This window comes from Rhea americana, unplaced genomic scaffold (assembly GCF_003343005.1).
Source record: "Rhea americana isolate MKP2758 unplaced genomic scaffold, rheAme1 scaffold_79, whole genome shotgun sequence".
NCBI classification, from domain to species: Eukaryota; Metazoa; Chordata; class Aves; order Rheiformes; family Rheidae; genus Rhea; species Rhea americana.
Genome location: NW_028186967.1, coordinates 378,393 through 400,580, shown reverse-complemented (window position 1 = coordinate 400,580; position 22,188 = coordinate 378,393). Strand labels below are relative to the sequence as shown.

Genomic DNA, 22,188 nt, shown 5'->3' with positions numbered 1-22,188 from the left:
AGAAAAAATGTCTGAATATATATCTGCTGATGCTGGGGATAGGATTCGCATGAAGCTGCTAAGCTAAAAATCTAAGCTCCTATGTGGAGATCAGGCCATATGGCAGAGAATGACCGAAAGCTGCTGACAACCATTAGGAGCTGCTTTCCTCTCCCCCTGTAAGGTGTGTAGCTCTTTTTTGTTAGTTTGTTTTGGTTTGATTTCCTCCGACCTCCCCTCCCCATTCCTTAGCATCCTTTCAATCAGCCATAGCTCTGCCTGCCTGCCTTCATCTTGCAGATGGTTAGCGTGCCTGTGTGTTAGGAAAACTGTGCACAACAAATTGAAGCATTGGTGAAGAAGGAAGCTTTTCAAACAACGGCGGAAGGGGGTGGAAAAACGATGCTGGGGCTGAGGACTGCTTCCAGTGCTGCCTAGTGGGAGGTGGACGGTCTGTGGCAGCGGCTCCAGCATCAGCTCCGGCTCCTTGCAGCCGCCGCTTGCACCGGACCAGGACCACGGAGGCTGCTGTGCTGCTGTAGGTGGGAGAGCTCAACCGCTGCTCTGTTAGTAATTCGGGGCTCTCGAGCTCCAGCTGGTCGAGAGAAGGGATCGCTATATTACGTTGCCTTGATGACAGCGCAGACAACAAAACAAACCGAGTGAATGGCAAGGCTGGCAGGGAGACGCTGAGGTGTTTTGCAAGCCAAGATGTCAGTGACTGTGAGCAAAGTCTGCTGAGGGGGAGACCTGCGCCTGCCTGAATTTCCTGTTACGGTGGAGGAGGTTATATTTTAGCCACAGTTTCAAAGAGCAGCAGCAGCAACAACAGATTGCTCCCCCTCTTGCTCCCTCCCCTTCGACCCTGCTTTAAACCCAAGCAAGCGACTGTCCAGATGATGCTCTCTGTGAGCTGCTGACAAAGAAAAGGCAAGTCCTTGATTCTTGCCACCGGGATAGTTGGCTGCTTAAGACTGGAAGATTTCTCACTGTTGAACTTTTCTGTCCTGTGATGCTGCGGTGAACCTGCTATCTGAAAGCWATTGCTTCTGTATTTCCAAGCTGGTCAGGTGGAAAGAGATTAATGGACTGATCAAACAGCCGTAGCCTTCCAGTCTCTGGCAGGGGCTATATTCCTTCAGCACACACAGCTGCCTGGGCGCTTGTGGCGAGGGGAGCAGGACCCCGTTGTGGAGGTACTCCCCCAGGCTGCTCCTGCGCCAAGCGGAGGGCTGCGTTTCTCCTCGTCAGGTCTCCACCACCGAGGAAGGAGGCAGATGAGACGCCAGGACTGCCTCCAGGGCAGAACTTTGTAGCGCTCCCCGAGTCCCCCCGCAGCGCGGATGTGAGCCGCAGGAGTTGCGGATGTTTGAGGCAATCTCTACTGAGTGACACCAAGCAGCTGCCCCGGAGGATTTTGCGTGGTCTCACATCTAAGGGCTTTGTCTGTGGTGAAGATGTCCATGGTGTTTCTGTGAAGCTGAGGTATGGCTGCTGGAAGGTTACTGCTGTATGCTGGCCTCTCTTTAGCTTTGTGTGCCCTGGGCATGCTGGCTGTAGCAATCTGTTCTGACCATTGGTATGAAACTGATGCCAGGAAGCACAGAGAGAGGTGCAAGAGCATCACCGGTAAGAGAAATGATCCTGGCTTCATTTATAACTCCAACAACAACCTGCCTCTCAGGGCCAGCAGGTCTAGGTTGGACCGCTGGGAAGGGAAACTCCTCTTGGCAAGAAACAGGAGGCAGATCTTTGCTATGAGTCCAGTCGATGAGTGCAACAGACAGTACAATTCAACCAACATGGGGCTCTGGAGGAAGTGCCTCCGACATGGATTCGACCAAGAGCTGGAGGAGCTGATTGCCAAAGGTAAGGGCTGCTTTTACCAAAGGAACATGCCAGGCCCCCCTGCGCTGCCGAGGCTGAGCAGAGCCGTTTGGGCTCACAGATGGGAGCTGGCGTCTCCAGCCAAGTACCTCTCCTTGCGATGGGTGAACTGGCTGGGCTCTGCGTTGCTTTCCAAATCGTTGCCAAAGCAGTTTCCAGTAGGATCTCTACTGCTGCCACTTGGGGTTTGGGAGCAAGAAGGCGGTGGAGGTGAGAGCAGAAACACCCCAGAGTGTCTATCTCTCACGTGTCTGTTTCTCTAAGCTTATTATAGTCTCCCCATCACCATGGTATCAGAATGTTTTCCACATAGACATGAAGAGTATTAATAAAGCAGACATTAGAATTTGTTCTAATGAAAAAGAAAAATTCATTTTTTTTTAGTTTGACCCTGCTGACTCAGCCAATGTATTGTTTCATTGGAGGTTACGTATGTCTGTATTTCATCAAATACCAAATGCCCCATCAGTCCTGAATTATACTATTTGCAATGTTCACATGCAGGCTTCTTCTATCCTCAGATGGAGAGTAAACAAAGAGAAATGCTAAAAAGCAGGAGGGAACCCAGCTTGCCTATTTTTACACTGAGCTACGTTTTGGAATATTTTCAATGGCTACAAAATATTACATGAATTTATCAGGAGTGTTAAAAAGGAATCCTTTTCTCTCAGGGTGGAGATGCATCTGTTTGTAGCATCTTTGTGGTATTCTTTTTCTTGTCTTTTGGTCCTTCTTTTCTCCCTCAAGATGACAGTTCAAGATGATGGTCAGTTTGCCTCTAATATTTCTTTAATCCATAGTATCGCAAGGGGAGATATGCACAAAACCCTGTGTACAAAAATATTTATGTTATTGCAAGATGATGAGGGTTTCAGTTAAAGATGACAGCATCTTTGCTGCCCACATCATGGTTACCCCATACAACAAAATAACATTTTCCTCCCATGGTTCTGCTGTTGCATTCAGATGATTCCCTAGCAATTTATTTCTATCACAGTGAAACCATTGCTTCTTACACTCTGCAATCTTTAAAAATGCTTGTTTTCTAAATGTATTCCCTGTCCCAAACTCCCTTGATAGCCTATGTTAATTTCTGCTTCAGAAATTGCATACAGAATTACTGCTAAATCTAATTATTCATGAGGGATATACTTTTACATGTGGTTGCCAATGTATAGTTTAGTTCTGTATATTTTAAAAGTGAGCAGTAGAGGTTACTGGCGCAGTATAGGCTTACACTGAAACAACACAGAGTGATGTTGCAGGGAACTCCTTACCCCTTGATCACTAGTTTGGGTCTAGCCTGTGCTTCTAGTGACTTAGTGTCTAGTTGCTGTTTAGCGACCTACGTGAAACAAACTGGTGGCTTCAGTCCCGTTTGTAATGAACGTGAACATGTCCAAAATCTGTCAGCATGCTGGCACCCCGCTGGTGGTTTCAGTGCCTAGGGATTCCTCTTGTCTGCCTAGGTGAGGGTGCAGGCGTGCTGGGCTCGCTGTAGAGGGCTGGATTGCTCTGCCACGTGCACTTTCTGTGCTTTGGGCATAAACAACAAGTTCCACCTTGACAGCAGACAAACATTTTACCAGAGCTCACCTTTGGGAAATAGAGTTTTAATTATTAGAGAGGCTTTTCCTCTTGGAATAAGTGAGACTCATTCCTCTCTCAGCTGCCTGCCTTGTCCTGGGCTCAGGTGTATCCGTTTCTCCTGCTAGAAGCTGGTGGAATCGCCTGGCACTGGGAGATGCGTAAGTGCAACGCTTTGAGAGTTAGTGGTAGTGAAAATGTGGGATCTCAAACTCAGGCAAACTCCTCCAATTAAATGCAGGAGAAGATGGTCTATAAAAGATCCTGCTTTAATTTGAGTGTGTGTGTGTGTGTGTGTGTGTGTGTGTGATGAGCCAAGTCTAAATATACATAAGGGGACATTGAGCTAGTAGCAAGGGTTGGATTGCTGGGCTCAGGTAGTGTGGGTCCCTGCAGACATATTTCTGGACATATGTGTATGCAGATGGCCACATCGCCATTTATCAGGTTGGTGCCCCAGTGTCAGAAGTGCCACTCGTGCACGTAAAGGAGGTACGTGCAAATACTGGTGTGTGTAACTGCTTGCCACTGGTTTAGAAAAATACGTGTTAAATGCTTACCTGACAGTTTCTTTTCCTTCTTCAAAGGTTTTTGATGCACATTTAACAAACTTTTAAATTTTATGTTGCAGGAAATTTTAAAGGAGAGATACTCTTAATGGTAAATACCAACATTACAGTCCATTTGGTTGTTGTTTTGGAGTGAGGATCTATCTATACTGTAACTCTCAGCCATGATAAAGAGTAACACATTAATGTTAATTCTGTAGAGGTGTGTTGTTTTGGCACCTCCAGATTAAAGCATAGAAAAGCAAATATAATGGCAATGTAATAATATAGAACTTTGGCTTGTTCAGAAATAAAATTGAAGGTAGCAGTATCAGAGGACTGCCTCTTTATTTTACAGAAATAGATCAAAAAGAATGAATGGGTTTTTGCCAAAAAGAATGATTTTTTTTGCCAAAAAGTATTGTAAAATAATCACCAATTAAAAATCCTTGTATGCTGAAGTTGCTGAATTAGAAATTTGATATATATGCATAGGAGCCAGCTTTATGTGGTTGATCAACCGGTTCCCACCTGAGGAACAGATATTATACTGTTTCTTTATGAAAGTAGAATAAGCAGATTTGCCATTACTTTTGGGTGTAGAAAACAGCTGCGAGTTCAAAATGAAGCAGGTATTGTAGGTTCATCTTCACAGAACCAAATTCCTCTTCTAGTTTTTCTCCCACTGGAGACAATCATCTAGAGTTAGAAGATGCAGGGGAAGGCATTTGGTCAAAGCATGCCCTGCGCAAATGTGAAGAGCTATGAAAGTACAGTACCTGTTGTAATCAGATACCCCAACTGGGGTAGATATTCCTGCACAGCTGAAATTTCTTCCTCCTTAAAATAAGAGCTGCAGGAAAAGTATCATTTAAAAGATCTATTTTTAGGTTGTCTTTGGTACACAGGCCTTTTATTCTCTAACTTCTGTGAACTGTTAATTTAATCTGGCACACCTCTTCTGGAACTGGATAAAATGATGCAGGTTCTGGCCCCAATATTGCGTATAATACTATATGTAATTGAAAGTAGTGCTGTTTAGCTTTTTCTTTTTTCCTTTTCCTTTTCCTTTTCCTTTTCCTTTTCCTCTTTTTTTTTTCTTTTTTTTTTTTTTAAGCTGGAGAGGATCTAAGTGGTCTATTTATTTTGAGACAGATCTACACTTTTCCCTGGGCAAAACTTCCAGTATTGAGGACAGTAGGTTTGTCTATCAAAGGATAACAAAACATCGTCATTAAGAGCCTAAATGCCTTTGCAAATACCCTGCAGTTATTGTGGTTATGAACTGTGCTGAAATTAATGCAAGTTATAGGCAATGGCCTGTTGCAGGATCAGGCCCTATGCTGCCTTGCAATATTCTCATGCCAGTGGTTTTAAAAAACAGTTCTGTTTCTGAAGAGTCTGGGTCATTTCCCTAATTTTATTCTATATTTCTTATTTTTACTTTCTGGCAAATACATCAAAACCTATGTTTGATTTTGCTAGAAAAAATGGAGGTCTCTTACTTCAGATTTCTTAATCATAGATATTATGCATATAAAACTGTTGCTCCTGTTTAAAATTCTTGTATCCATTTAGTTATATTCTCATAGAATCAAGGTGAAGATTTGAAAATAATACAATTAGATATAGAAAATGAATTAACATGAGCTTCCACAATTAGGCATACTCAGGGAAAGGCAGGCAGACGTAAGGGACCAAAGGCCTGAAGAATATTCTACAACTGCATCAAAATCAGGCAATCAATTTATTTGCCTTGTTATGATAAATGAAAGAAAATCTGAAAGAGGAATTAGGGACAATAAAGAAATTACTAGAGTCAATCATGCGACCCAGGACGCAATCTTGCTAGCTTTTCCTCACCTGTATTTACTAACCTGTATTCCTGTGAGTGGGCTAACTGGACGGAAGTAAAGTACTCTTTGTAAGGAAGGACCAGTCCAAGAGAAAGAGCTTACCAAGGTGATTTGCTGGTTTTGCCTAGGTGTTTGAGCAAGTCTATTAACATGCCTGGACCAGAGTTTCACTGTCAATCCCCAAAGCCTCGTGCTGTCGGGAGATGCTGACTCTGGTCCTATTCAGCACAGTACGACGCTCCTTCCCGATCTGACATGTCTGCACTGTCTCCGCAGTGAATTAAATAGCTCTGCTGCTTACTGCCCCTGGAGTGTAGCATTCTCTCCCTGCTGTTAGATCCACTGCTCATCGCTTAGCACTAAGTTTCTAGCAAAAGCAGCCTTCCCTCACCCTACCAAAAAAACCCAGCCACCACCTCTAAGCACGCAGGGACTCGAAATGCAGATCAGTACCAATTTGTGACAGGGAGAAGACAGACGTTATTTCCTGCTTCCATGATCACCAGCTCCTGACTCCTTGCATGTGACTCGTAGTGCCCCAGACAGAAAAGTGGAACCCACGGAGTCGGCATGGTATAGCCACGTTGCTCAGATGCTTTCCTGCATTAATAGGGAGGAAAGCAAGAAAAGAAAAAAAAAGTGATTACATCATTTAATTATAAAAGTACAATAAAGTATATGAAGAAGTTGCACAATAACCAGAGATCGTTCCATTTAGACAATTGCTACTCAGAGGACCTTTCATCTCGCTTTTGGAAGACTGCCAATTAAACCTGTCTGGGCTGAGCTCTGCTGCCTGCTGCTGGAATCCAGTTATTTAAAAAAAATTGCAAGGACCTTAATATTTCAATCCCCCGCTTACCTCCCTTCTTCCTCCAAGATCTGTGGAAGTCATAGAAAATCCTATTTTCTAAACATTGTATTGTGAGTATATTTAGTCCATGCCACTACTGAAAAATAAAGGAATCCTAATTGCATCCTAATGCAAGATTTCTGGGATGAAGGCAGTCTCTGTTTAGATTTGTCAGATGCATGGCACAACTGAGCAAGAAAGACTTAACAGAACTACTTCAGCCATCGGTGAGGATTATTTACACACAATTGGAAAAGCCTGGAGAGAGGCTACTTGCAGCTAGCTCTAGGAGTAAAAAGATTTATTTCTCTAAAAGTGCTTGCAAGACCTTACAATTATGTCAAACTGACTTTTTAAATGCAGTAGTATTGCCATGGAAATAAAGACAGCCATTCTTTTTCATGTATTTTCCATAAATTTAAAGAATCCAAGTGCTTGTTTGTGTGTTTGAAATCCCAACTGCTCTCCAATGCACTCATAAAAAGGACTTTACTGAAGTCTTGATTCTGATCCTAGTGAAGTCAATAGCAAATGTTTTATTGAACATGGTGATGCAGCAAGTTCAGGCCTTTAGTGTTTCCTTTGAGGTTAAAATAGTCCCTATAGAGAAAGGCCAACACAAGGTCTGTGCTCCACTCTGTCACAGGAAAGTTATGCTGAAAGGATTAAGTGAAATTTAAACAGTAGCTAGGCTTTGAGTCAAGCTTTCTGCTATCAAGGTATTTAGCCTTCACCATTTTCAATGACGTAATTCTCCTTAGTCTATCAATGTAGATCAGAAGTCAAATAACTACATGTTTCTAAGATACAGCAAAGACATTCTCTTATTCAGAGATTTTCTATTTCTCAAATCATTTAACTGATGAAATCACTGGTGTTTCACGGATGTGAGGTCAAGGAGGATTTGACCCATCCCTTTTTAAATAATCAATTCTAATATTTTAATTGCATCAAACTTTAATAGCAATTAATTAAAAAGTATCTTTACCACCAGTAATAAGAACATGACACGTTCCTCTGACACATCCGAGATAATTAGTTCTATAATATATATATACTAAAAATACTAAGAACATATATGTAATTTAACATAGCTGCAATTGTTTTTAATCATGCTGTTTTAAAGGGAAAATTTCAATCAAGTTGTTGGCTTTCAAGCAAAATTGTCTTGAACACAAATGGAAATCGAATAAAAAAGATGGGATCATGCCCTTCTCAACAGAAACTGGTATTTGCAGAGCTGCATACAAGACTGCTTACTTAATTATTGTTCATTTAATGGAGCATCCAAATCCTTATGAAAATCTCAGCATTGTTTTCCTTTCTGCTTCCTCTCTTTAAAATCTTTGTTAAATTTATGGAAGAATTAATTTGAGCACAGTTGTGTTCCATTTAGTGTAAAAATAAAGATATGTAAAGAAAGATTATTTATTTAAACAGAGATGATCTGAACTATTTTGTCATCTCCAGCAATAAAAATCCAAATTAATATTGCTTTTTCTCATTGAAAAAATCTCTCTATGCACGCAGAGTAAGTGGTGAACAGTTCCAGAATGGAATGACTTCTGGTTGCAAAGCCAGAAAATGTAGAATAGAACTCTCTGTTTTTTAGGTTCTGAAAAAATAATGATAAGCATTTATAATGTAAGTAAGTCATTTAATGGCTCGTTGCTAATTAAGTGTGGCTGGAACTCTTGAGTACATATTTCTCTCTTTAAGGGCAAAAGAAAGAAAAGATGATTTTTTTTTTAGTTCTTAAGGTATAAATAAATAAATAATGTGTATTCCAGAATTCAAGTGCCTTTAACAGATCATTCAGAATAGAATCCACTTAAAAGAAAATAAAATTAACCAGCATATTTTCTTTGTACGAGAGAAATCAGACCATAAAATGGAAATTTGCCCATTTTATCTCTCATAAAGCCTAATTCCTCCAAAAATAAATATTCAGACCTGCCCAGATAAGCCTGCTGAAATCATAATCCTTTGTAGACAGCTACCAGAAAAGAAGACAAAAAGGTAGTTTTGGAGTTAGGGCAGGGCTTACAGAGCCAGGATTCAGTCCAAGTTCTACCGTAGTCTTTCTGTATGACCTTAAACAAGTGACTTAATCTCTTGTACCTCATCTCAGTATCAGTATAGTAGAGATTTTGTTCGTTATTATTAACACCAGTTATAGTTGTATCAGAGGATTTATGAACCTTAAGCACGGATCACTAATCCATGGATCACCTTGCTAGAACAAGTACAAATGCAGAAGAGAAAAATGCCGCTCTTCTTTTGACATATTGCTACACTAAATACTGGAGAGTAATTCAGCCTAATGAGAGAATACAAGAAGATGACAAGAAAATTATGTTCAGCATGACTGGTAGTGGCTTTAGGATACCAGCCGGCTGACCACATTTCGTAAGCACCGTGAAATGAGGGATTCCTGGAAGAGTTGGGAAGAAGGATAATGAATTAGAGGTGCAGATGTTTACAAGATAGTCTTCCAAAGACAGGGATGGCACAGGCAAAATCATGTATCTGTCTGCTTAAAAACTTAATAAGTAGGTGATGAGGCTTGGCTTCTTTGGTTGAGTGGAGGAAGAAGTTGACATTTCTTTAATGAAGACAAGTAGGTTATGCTAATGAGATAGAGATAGGGTAGCAGTCTAGGGCTGCAAAGAGAAATGACATGGTTAAAGTGACAGGTTAGGAAAACGATCTGTCTAACAACATCCATTCAGGATGCAAGGAGGGCAAGATCATATTTGTCAAGGTCAGAGAAAAGAATATCGTAATAAAAAAAGACATGAGATGATGAAAGTTTGGGTAGAGAAAGAATCTGCTAACTTTAAACAGTACCTGGAGCTAAGGACATATTGAGACACAAGTTGTTGACCAGAACAACAAAGGTAGTAGAGTTGCCTGTGATAATCAAGAGAGGAATTACTGATGAAGACTTACGGTAAAGAATGAGGGAAAAGAATATTAGGAACTCTGTTTTAGCTATGATAAGTTCAATTTGATATCTGCATGTCAATGAGATAATATCGAGAGACAGGTCAAGCATGGATACAGATGTAGGGAGACAAGTTAGAGAAATGAACCTGTGAGCTGCTGCATAGAGGTGGTAGTTGAACCTGTATTTGCAAAAGAACTTACCAAGGAGTAAAAGATAGAATGAGAAAAGCCCTGTGAACTTTATCGAATAATGGCAAAGTGGGGAGAAGAAGAGTATCTTCTGGAGGACATGTAGAAGAAATTAGTTCAAAGGTAGTGAGAAGAGAGTAATGTCATGGCAGCTGAGAAATACTACTGAAGATAGCTGGCATGTCACAGCAGATGAGACCAAAATATTCAGAGTATGTTGAAATTTGCCTAGTATGTAAATAGAGAATTTGTCAGGAGCAATTTCAATGAAGGAGAAGCTACAATGGCCTGGGGAGCTTAGACTGTAACTGATGGGGGGACTGCAGACTGCATTTGTACCTGGTGTGTTCAGAGAGGTTCATGATGAAAGGGAGGTGAGAAAAATGAATGATATTTAGAGAGGAAAATTAATGTTTTTAAATGAAAGAATGTTTTAAGATGAGAATATTTTAAGATGAGAGAGGTGCAAGATATTTGTATTATGAGAGTAAAGACACAGCTGGGACCACGAGATCAAGGAGAAGAGAGGATTCTGGGGCAAGAATGGCCATAAGGAAGGTCAGAGGTGGAATAAGACTGGCTCAGTGGCAAATAAAAGAAGTTAAGGTAGAGCACTGCATAGGAGGGCTTTTTATCTGTGACAGGGAAGAATGGGGAAGAAGTTGTAGGAGGGGAAGAGGAAACAGAAGGCAAAGCTACTGGAAGAGGAAGATGATAGTTTGTCAATTTTCTCATGAAAGAACTGGCTGAAATCCAGTGTAACAGCTGAAGTGGGGGCTGAGGAGGTGGGAGGGCCTGAGGAACAAGCCAAACGTGACAAAGAGGTGACTGTGTGAGTCTGTGATTTATCTGCAATGAGCTGGGGTAGCAAGGTTAGGAAAAGAGCAGAACTGAATGGAGAAACAGTGTATTTGCGCAGAAAGCTAGCGAGGCGGTGGGATTTTAGGTAGAGGTGCTGCACGGAGAGAGAGAGACATGGGATGGCTGGTGGCAGCCCTGAAGACTGCAAGCGGGAGGAAGCCCTCAGTGCTGCTGGCCTGGGGTGGCAGACAGGCCAAGGGACTCAGGGTGATGGTGGTGGCTGGTAGGCGATGCTGGGAGTCTCGGTGCCAGTCTAAGGGGAGAACACAAGGAGGAGGGCAGAATGCAGGACCTGGCACCCAGCCCAGGCCTGCCACCTATCTTTTAGGTGCCCGAGAGGCTCAAACAGGATTGAATGGAGGGGGCACAAAAACATAAGCTTAAGGGTTAGGGAGGTCAGTACCATGGGCTGTCATCTATCATTTGCCCTGCCTTCACACTCTTAAGTTCATGCTGCATAGCCTCATGGGGGTACCAACGTTTTTCCTTCTAGCAGAAGTGAGCTGTGTTTCCCTAGTGCTTCAAACAACTGTACTTTGATCTCACATTGAACCGCCGGTGCAAATAAACAAGAATTAACTACAAATTTAGGCTATTTTCCAAGAAGGGGGAGGACCAGAGGGACATATTTGCAGAGCTGAAGGGCTCTTATGGATAAAGGTCATTTCAGCCTGTCGCGCTCCTCTCTCAGTGTTTCTACACTTAAAGCAATGTGATCTCTCAAATAAATGTCAGGCAAATCAGGGTATCCTGGACCAGAAGTAACCTCTTAGGCCTGAGGGCTGTCTGGAGCATGAAAAGCGCTGCTGTTCTGGGCTCACAGGGAGATTTGGCCTTAGCAAGCGACCTGCTATCTTCTGCACCCATCTCTGTGTGATGCCAGTGAAGGTGTAACCCCAACAGGAACACCCTGCAGTAGTCAAATGTGCTCTGGGGGGGGCTGCAGGAGCGGGAGGTTTGTGAATCACACGTGTGATTCCCAAAACCAGCAGCTGCACACCCTTAAATCGGAGCTGAGAGAGTCTCCCCAGTATCCCTAGCTGCTTTTCCTGGCATCCCTGCCTTGGCCGTCCCCAGAGAGGTCTGCACTAGGTGTGGATAGAAAAGCCAGATATCCTGAGCTCCCTCATTACGAGCAGCTTTTGGCAGGTGACAGAGCACTCTCCAGCTCTGAAATGCTGTCACCCAGCTGGCTGCCGAAGCTTCCCGTGGCGCCTGTGCTCAGCACAAGCGTCTGACCTACCTGTTCAAAAGTGTCTTGTGATTTGTTTCTGAAGATGTGTATACATGAGCTGAAAAGCTGTAAAGGAACATGGATTTCAAGATGTCCTGTGTATACTGGAAGTCAGCTCCCATTAAGGTGTCCTACCAGACTCAGTGGAAGTCGCTGAGAATTGCTTGTCACTGCTCTCACTTAATTCTGAGACCTGTTGTTGTTTTTGAGTATGAACAGCGGACATTTCAAAAAAGCTTCCTAAATGTATTTCTAAACTTTCTAATAGGATGAAACAATTACTTTAGTTTTATGGGGTAATCAGAGCTACTTGAAAAGATCATTCTGCTTAAATATGAGTGTACAATGCTAGTCTCTGTTTCTCCACTAATCAATACGTATCTTTGAATATGCAAAAAAGCCTTTTAAAATAATGAAATAAAATTAGAAATATCTTTGTATATACTCTTGCCTTCTGCCCAGTGGTCATTTAATAACATAAAAATCATAATAGAAACCAAAAAAGCAACAAAAATGTTTTAAAATGTTAAAGGGCAAGTCCTTATCTGATGTAAATTAAGGTAATTGCACTGACTTTGAAGGGGTGATGCTGATTTATGGTAACTAATGATCCAATTACATTGTTCTGTTTTGGGTACTTTGGTGGTTCTCATTGTGATAGATATTCTCGATACTTCTAGATATTTAATCACAGAGGACTTTTAGAGAGTGAAATTGTCCCTGTTGTACAGGGGGGAAATGAGATGTAAATAGCCGGTGATTGGCCCTGAGTCATCATGATTCAGAGATGAAGCAAGAGATCAGTATCCAAGAGATCAGTAGCACATCCCCAGTTTCAAGTTAAGTCCCCTAAAATCTGAATTAGTAGCCTTACTACTTGAGTCTCCTGCCTCCCATAAATAAAATATTTAGAGTCAATACTTATAATGGTTATTTTTTTAGCAATAGCACAAATTTAGGAGGCAGGTTCAGGGCTGACTTTGAAAGTTATGACTTTTCTCACTTTGCCAGAATGCGACACAGAGGGCAGTTGCCCAATAACGTAAACATATCCTGCAGGCTGAAAGTTAGCACTGGAAGAAATTTCACACTGTTAGTCCCTAACTGTATGATCTGGTATTTTGTATTAAATTTCATCCCTTTTCTATTCATCAGTCCTCAATATTTCCCAGTTCTTCTTACATGATACTCCATAATGTGTAAAGAGAGGATGGGGAGGAATTTTGTACTGATCAGAGAGACAAAAGTAGACAGCTAACAGGAACAGGAGAAACAGAAGAAATTCAAATAGCTTAATGGGCTCAAATTGGGAAGCTGGATAATTTCCATCTCAGTGTACTGAAAGATGTGATATGTGACATGTCCAGTAAAAAAGATTTTCAATAGATTTGTCTAATTAGAATGGTTCATTAGGAACGAAAAGTAGCAAATGTATATTTAAAGAAAGGAGAAAAGTTGTCTTGTCACAGAGGACATTTTAGTTTGTTCATAATAATACTGTACAGGACTTAAAAAAAGTTCTAAAGGAAAGAATAATTAAATGCATAGGGAGAAATGAGATAAACATGCAACATATGATTTTCTATGTGGAGTGTGCCAAACTATCCTGATATATTTTGCTAGGAAGATAATTGGTTTCCTAGAGAAGGGAAATGCAGTAGACCTAAATTATTGAGATTTTGATAAAGGATTTTAAATTCTGCCTCTGAGGAAATGATTTATTAGAATGTTAAGGTAATTAGTATACAATTAACAGTGTGTTTGAACAACTGTCCAAAGCAAGGCAACAAGTGTTCGAAGAGGAAGTATCAAGATGGAGGAAGGTCAACAGTAGAATTCCCGAAGTATGGGGACCAGCCTTATTTAATGGGGTTGATACTGGGAGGCAGGGTCTGCAAGGAGAGATGCTAGCTCTTATTTTGACTAGGTATGAACAGGAAGATTGAACTAATGACATTTACCGCTGCCACAAAAATACAGCATCACCAAGAGAAAGGAGGACTGGAATATTACATAAGAAGGACCGAAGACTGGAAAATAGAAAAAGGGTAAAATTTAATACAAAATCATGCAGTTATGGCCTAATAGTGTAAAATTTCTTTTCAGTGTGAAATTTTAGTCCTGTTGAATATGCTTGGATTGTCAGGCAAATAATACCCTCTGTATTGTGCCCTGAGATTCCAACCCCCGAACACCCAGATCACAGGAAGTTTTGGGTTCAAATGGCTTCCTTCCTGCCCAGGTATGGCAGCACATTTCTTTTCAAAGTGAGAAGGGTGCATTCCTGTGTCTCATCCCAACATGCAGCTGGGACATCATCACAGAGCACGCCTCACTGGGGATGAGGGTTTCAATAGGGTGTACCTGTCCTGAAGAGTGATAAAGCCGCCAGTGGTGATGTAACCATGAAAAGGGGAAGTGTGACTGAAGAACAGAGCTGGCCAGGTATTTCAAGTAGGAAGAGGAAAATATTAAGGTCATGGCACAAGGTGTTAATGAAACCATCTCTGTTTATAGTCTCTGCTGTTCTTGTCAGCTACATTTGAGAAAGATGAATTCAAGCTGAAGCAGGAAGAGAGCAGGGTTACTAGCATGAAGAGGAAAATGAAAAATCTGTTTTACAAATATGACTGTTACCCAGAAAAAAATGAGGGTAAACACAGTAGATGGAGAAGGTATGTTTAAGCTAAGGACAACACAAGCATGAAAAACACTCTTTGTGAGGACCATGGATATATGTAGGCTGGAAGCTGGGCTGAAGTGAAATTCTGGAAGGAGTGATCAAGGCACAGTAAATCTAACAGGTTTTAAAGATGAAGATGGGCTTATTTAGGAGAAGAGATTATGTGATATGCTTGCCAAGAAAAAGCAAGAATTTTTGCAAATTTTCTTGCAAAACAATGAACATAGACAGTCCTTTTTAGTGCTGTGTCCCTGTGAAACATGCCATAGGGCTGTCAAGTATTCATTTATTGTTACTATTATAGCTATTGTTACTATTAATTCCTCCTTGCCCCAAACAAGAGCATATTCACCTCTTTACCAGGCAGGACCTGATGGAAGGAGTGTTCATCACTGGGCTGTGGTCTAGTGGGAGGTAAGAAACCCGACACAAACCCAGCTTCTCCATCCTAGCTGTTTTGTCTCATTCATGTAGATCTGAACTACACCTTGTTTTCTTCCAGTGGCACCCCACAAGTACATGAAGGGCTGGGGGGTCAGGACTGTGTGCACTTAATGCATATTTTCCATATCTTTCTAGTAGATAATGTGGTTAACAGGATCTTCATTTCCTGTCTTCCTACTCTATGTTCATTTCTTAATGCCTCAGCTCAACAGTAGCAGCCCTGTTAAATTCACAGCCATCTGAATTCAGAAGCCATGAAAATGAACAGTCTTCCACTTCTTTATTAAATAGTTTATATAAAATAAAATAGAAGCTATGATATTTTCTTACTATATTTAAACATTCAGGATTGCTGGCAGCAACAGAATTATGCTCTTATTTGCACATATTTAAATTACCATGAGATACGTATTTCAGTTCCCAAAATGTTCAGCCATTTGGCTGGTGATGCTGGGTTGGTTTCATTATAGTGCAAAGGATTTTTGTTGCAGGATACATGGGTTTATGAGGGCTAAAGGCTCCCACTTCTGGGTGTTTGTCCAGTTGTGTATGTGGCAATGGACCAACCTTCTCACAACAGTCTTGGGGAGAGGTTTTACAGGGAACAGAAAGGCTCCACAGCAATAAAGCTAGGAGACCATCACCTGTGAAAGCCTATCAAGATCTAATTCAGAAAAAAGTGGAGGTAAGGCTCCATCTGTCAGTATGGAGGAAGACAAGCTGGGGTGCTATGTGTGTCTGGAGTATTGGGGAAGCCTTGCTTGAGATGTTAAGTAGCAAAGCTGGCTTCTGAGTTACTGAAAGAAATTATTTCCTAGCTCTGCGACTGAGCAGCTGAAGAATGAGGATTATATCTAAGGCTGATGAGAAAAGGAACTTTTGTTTTCTGCCTTTGCTGAGGAATGAACACGGCCTAATGAAGAGCATTCCCAACTCTGTACCAGGTGAACTGGAGAGGGTGGTGACAGAGTCTGAAAGAGGGAGACTGGGGGTTGTTGGTGTTGCCTCTGTGGGTGTGTTGCACATGTGGGAGCAGCAGGATGACAGGTCCTCTACAAGTGACTTGAGCTATGTGAATAGAAGGCAGCTCCTTTTTAGAAGCCTTGTATTCCTGACAGAGGGGTGTACTCAGCCAGCATGTACTGGGGAGTGTTTGGAAAAAAGGACAGAGAAACATGTTTCTTCTGAGCTTATATTTGCAAGGTTGAGCTGTATGTTGTTTTTGCGTGAAAAAAATCTTTGGTATCCAAGAGGAAAGAGGAATCCTTTGCACCTGGGATTCTGAAGACCCTCCAGTTTTGAAATACTGTTCATTGTAACTCAGTGATTCCAGTGGGATTTGGGGAGGTAGTCATAAGCTCCTAGGGATGGCATGGGTTCAGCAGGGATGGAGGCATTACAGCATTGCATGGCATTGACTGCTCCATAACGTCAATGTTTCCCAGTGAAGGAACTGGCTGCAGAATGGGCTTTCGCAGTGTCTTGACCTCAAGACTTAGAAACATCTGTTTGGGGAGGGCATGGGGACTTGTTTCAAATCCGGGAAAGATGCTTTTACCTCATAGGTTTTGTAGAAAAAAGTGGGGCTACTTGTTTATGTATCTTAAAGTGAAAAAGGGAGAGACTACTTGAATGTCAGGATGGAGGAGAGGTGCATGTGCACGTAAGGGCTGGCTTCTTGCTGAGTGCGACTACGGGGTAGGGATGGCTTCCCCCTCAACCTCTCCCTCTTATCCCTGCAGCGAGTCGTTTAGTACTGTCCTTGCTGGTGTCCCCTTTGCAGTCTGTGCCCCACCAAAACCCAGTGGCACATCTTTCCTCCTCTTGTTCATCATTTACTGTTTGCATCCTGCCTGTGACACAGCAACTAATTGCATTGTCAATGACTTGAAATGAAGAAGCAGCAACAGGAACAGGTAAATCCTTTAGTAGCAAAGTCTTGTTTTCTTGTGCATGTGTCTAGGAATAGAAGTACAAAGAGAGAAATGGGAAAGAAACATATAAATAACCTCAGATAAGCAGAATTTCTCTTAGCAGAAAGTTGCCCATGGTATTGAGGCATCGGCAAGTCTTTAGGCCCAGGCTCTGCTTCCTTAGCTGTCAGCCCTGCTTTGAACCAACAGGCTGTGACATCTCAGCCACTACTGCGGGGTAGCATTGGATAGGGTTGCCATACCTCAACTGGAATGTAGTTTTTGGCACTCACAGCGTTAAGATGATTTGGAGGATGTCATCTGTAAAGTTTCTCATCGCTTTGAATTTTGTTCATTGCATTTGGGGAGTTTCTGGATTTGCATTTTGAGTGCTCTATAAGAAGACTTGATTGCTGTGATGAGATGCTGCATTGTGTCTGTCACCTGAAAAACTTGACTGTCATCTTGGGTACCTGAATTCAGCACTTGTGTCCCTCCTTTCTGGGCTGAGACTGTTCAGGCGGCTCCTGATAGTGTTTCAGTTCTTGTCTTGAGGGTCCATGTTTTGAAATTAGATCCAACTGTCTAGCTCTCAGAGGGTGTAAACTGATCATTTTCTATCCATCCTGGTAGCAGGACTTGGTCTTAACTATTAAAGGTCAGATATGAGCACTTCTCTATTCATTTCAGCACTCTTGTTTCCAATTTCACTTTCTTGACTTTGAAATAGTGAAAAATATAGGGTTTTGGTTTATATTAAAATGTCAGTTTAATTGTCTGAGAACAGGAACACATCATCCTGCACTGCATCAGGAGAGGCAGCAGAAATCTTCTGGTCTAATTAGTGGAGTTAGAGTAGTGAACTGGTGGGAGTTCTTGGAGCCTGTGTGTACGTCCTCAACCCCATGGACAGGACAGTGTCATAAACAACGCCATCAGGGTCCACACACTGCGCTGCCTATACGATGCAATTTCACAACTGTCGCATTTATCACAGAATCTACCCCTTCAGGCAGGTCAGTGCTCCCGAGTTGAAGCTTTCATGTGAGAAAGTTTTGCTATCCATCATAGTTATGACAATGACCTTCAAGGTAGACATCACAGTTTAGACATCTGGTGTAGAGATATTTGAACCAGAGTGTAGAGGGAACCTGTAAGAAATTGGATATGAATGGAATAGGTCAAGCTTCCTCTCTATAGTCATCAATTGTCTTTTACCATCAGGCTGTTCCTTTTCAAAGGCTAAAACCAATTATTTTTCATTTGTTTCTAAGTGTTTGGGAGCTGAGAAGTGGCTCCTCTGACAATCCAGTATTTTAATATAAAGAATATGGAGATGATTTTCACATGAAACATAACAGCTAAGTGATACGCATCACAGATGCCAACTTGGTTTCAAAGGATTTAGGAAGGCATATTCTCTGCCATGCTATTTGTTTGATACACTTCCGTTGATATATTGTCTTTGTAGCTTTTTCATCTACTAATTGATATATGGCTGTTTACACTGGTCTTTCAGCTGTGCTCTAGTTTTATGATAGTTACTGTATTTTGTTTACTCATGCTTTACACAATCTTCATTAAAGGTTTAGAACATTGGTAGCTCTCATGGCTTTAGAGATAACATTATTGAAGTGAACCAAGGGAAAACAGAGATGTGGTGTCTACTTGAGCACTCAGGCTGCCTGAAAATAATGGCTTGGCAAGGTGATCAAGTCTGCTGTTCATCTCACTGGAGCATCACATTTAAAGACAGAAGGTGACAATTCAAATTCAGTGATGAGGGATGTCACTGTGGGATTGAAACTACTGGGACTGAAAGCTTGGAGCTGTGGGGAAAATAAAATGGAGAAAAAATCAGGGGGGACTCACAAAGAGAGAAGGTGAAGAAAGGAGGAGGAAGGACATCATCAGTGAGCAGGGGCTGGAATGGGAGCAGATTTTTCTTGAGTTATGAAGGCAATATTTGGCTGTGAGCAAATAATGAAATTATAGCAGGTACCTAAAGACTATATTTCCTCTTTGGCTCTTAGCAAACTGTTGTTCTGAGAGCGAATTCATGCAATGTGAGGGGAAAACCTAAGCTGTAGCCTTGCCTGTGAACCACATTTGCCATGAAATTTTCTGCCAGTGATGTATTTGGGTGCTCAAAACATCCTCACTGTAGCATGGAGAGGGAAATGGCAGTTATTTTTGCAAATCTGTGAGCAACCTTGTGAATCTTTAAAGGGTCATTTGACCTGCTCTTATCTTCATGTGGAGTCTCCTTCAGAACATGTCTTCCAGTAGTGCATTTCTGATCAAGATTTCCTCCAGAAACTGAAGCAGGAGCCAGAGTCCTTTGGCAGTCCCTGCATATAAATATCTTGTTTAGTTAGTCTAATAAAGGTATTACTAACAGCCCTGCTTTGAGGATTTATTGGGGGATTTCACTAAGACAGTGTTAGCAGTGGAATTATAGTCATTCTCTGGTAAGACCTTGTCAATGCGAGAGAAAATAACGTTGATCCAATCAGAGATATTTTACAGGATCAATGTAATATTCTTCTACGTAATCACAACTGAAGGATTATGGCCCTGTACTGGGAGTGACAAAGGATCACTTGACAGATCACAGCCTCATCCATTCTCATTGCTTTAACTGTTAAAAGATAGGCATTTCTTTGAAGTTTGTATATATCTTAAATAAATCAGAGCTCCTTCAGGCAACAAGCATTATTTACAGTCTATTGCTTTTAAACAATATTTTGAACTACATACACTTTTCATAACTGAGCCACAGTCTCATACTGAAACATCTTGATATGACCTTGAGACAACTCGAGCTGAAATCCATGAAGAATATGTACAAGAAATGGGAGAGGAAGCCCTGAGGGGTGCAGGGAGGAGGAGAAGATAAGTCCATATACAGCATGAGCCTTATAGCCCAAACATCATAAAGGCCTGAATAAGTTTGTGTGATTGAGCTTTTGCATAATCCAGCAATTCCTCCAAGGGGATATAAGCACTGTAGATCACAGTGAATTCAGGAGGCTCAAGAAGGTACTATAGTCTTTTGGGAAAAATTTATAATAAAACAGGACTTCCTTATTGGTTACACTACTATTTTTTGCATTTGTTGAGATCCCAGTACTTTAATGTTGCTTTAATGGCAGTTTTGTCATGCATTGTGGAGCTCAGACCCTAAATCCTTCTACTTGCGGTATTTACCTAGATATTCCCTCCGATTTCAGTGAGACTCATTCCATTGAGGAAGAGGAGCAGTATGTTTGATAGCTTTACCACATCTGACTGACTGTTTCCTTTGGATTTGCACGTATATCTCAGTGAACAATAAAAAGGGAAAACTGTGGGTGAGGCACAGAGCAATGGCTCAGCTCGCTGATACTATCAAAGGCCATTCAAACTCCAATCTTGTGGTTTCAGATGACTCCAACTCCAGGGCTGCAAAGTTATTTGGGGAAGGAAAAAACAGCTATTGCAAGTGACATTTAAAATTAGATGGCCCACAGCTCTGGTGAAAATATGGCAGGGATCAGCCTGGTTCCCTTGGGGCTGGGGAAGATAACTAGTCAGGTCCCTTCTGCCATCAGAGGCAGCATATAGCCTGTATCAAGCATGCAGCTTTGCAGATTGTGGCTCATGCTGGGCACTTCTAGGGAGAAGTGAGAGGATTCAAGAGCCCGTGGGCATTAATCTCCTTCAGAAGAGCTCAGACCAGAGGGCGAGGTGTCCTCCAGCCTGCTCACTGTGGGTTTGTCTTGCACCAAGAAGAGGAAGAGAACGCTGGGCCAGGGATGCCTGCACTCAGCGCTACGAACAGATAATAGCCTCTGGGCAGCAATAACCCCCAGCAAATTCTCTCTCATCTGCCCTCGCTCTTGGAGGCCTCGAGTTTGGCAGCGCAGATCTCCAGCCATTGCTATGGGCCTGTTTATTTGAGCAAGAGCTGTTGGGGCTTGCAGGGCCCGGTTTGGGCTGCCTTGTGCCTCCTGCATGTGCAGCGAGCCCTGTAATGCTGTGCTGAAGCTTGACCTTGCTGCCCATGGGAGAGTTTTGCTGGGGGCAGTTTAATAGGACCAGTGAATTTTCTGGCTTGTGTGCAAACCCTGGGAAGTTGTCACAGGTCTGGCACTGTGGGTGGCACAGTCAAGGCAGGACAGGCTCAGGCTGCCAAAATCATTAAGTCAGAATAATCACGGTGACTTTTCTTTTCCTTCTTTTTTTGCTACCTGGAATAAACAGTGATCAGATTGCTTCTTCAAAATGCAGCACTGAGAAGTAATCTGTTAGAGTAATCATTTACTGTATCAGCTCTAGCCACTAAAGCCCTTGGATGTATTTATATCCTTGTAATTCATGGCTGCCTGTCAGTTGTTCTGTTGGTGAGCCTGTAGAAAATCCATATTAAAAGAACATTGGAGGTCTGACTTAGACCTAGAAAAGCATGGAAAATTAGAATAAATCCGTGCTGATAGTCTGATTTTTGTTGCGTAAGTTCAGGATGGACTGTTATCCGGGATTTTCACTCTTAACTCCCAGTGTCCTGGCTCTGCTGAGCATCCTCAGATAGTTGATATTTCTGGACGATGCATATTTCCGTTGTAGTGGATATTCATAGGCATACAATGTATATGCAGTATAATTTGCATTTTAGAATAGTCTTAAATAAGTTCTCATGTCTGCAGCTGGGCATTCAGAGGATCATGTTCCCTGGAGTTAGCCCAGGGCAAAATGCTGAAGATCACACATAGCTTTTACTCTGTTCTTTCTCAAGCAAAAATGCTTTTAAGTCCAGGAGAGAAAAGTCAGCCTTGCTGAAGTTGGAAGTAAACATTCTTTTGATTTCAGTGGGACAAGGATTTTGCCAATCATTAATTTTGCTTTTGAAAGGACTTGGGGAAAAAAGATGTAGAAGGGCCTTCTGGACTTGGCCTCCCAGGGGCTTCCAAATTGCTCCTTCTTGCACAGGTTCATGGCCCTATGAAATATTTCCCTGAGTTGAGCAGAAGGTTTGCCTAGAGAAAATGACCTACATACATGGGAAGTGACATGTAACATTCCAGTTAACGTTATATTTGTTGGTATAATAAAAGCATGTCAGCAATTCATTCTTGCTGAGTTCAACTTGCCCGTTTGGTGGGGACATACATTCTTTTCCTGAGGAGGGAGGAAAATGATAGTCTCTCTCTTTTTTTTCATGAT

General features: G+C 41.9%; 1 protein-coding gene across 1 annotated transcript in view; it reads left to right on the top strand.

Annotated features, from left to right (window-relative positions):
- Window positions 1-1,230: 1,230 nt before the first annotated feature.
- Window positions 1,231-22,188, top strand: part of TMEM178B (transmembrane protein 178B) — a 212,819-nt gene continuing 191,861 nt past the window's right edge. The window contains exon 1 of the mRNA XM_085322546.1: window positions 1,231-1,848. Coding sequence (XP_085178672.1) covers window positions 1,467-1,848 — 382 coding nt within the window. The 5' untranslated portion in view covers window positions 1,231-1,466. The remainder of the gene's footprint in view (window positions 1,849-22,188) is intronic.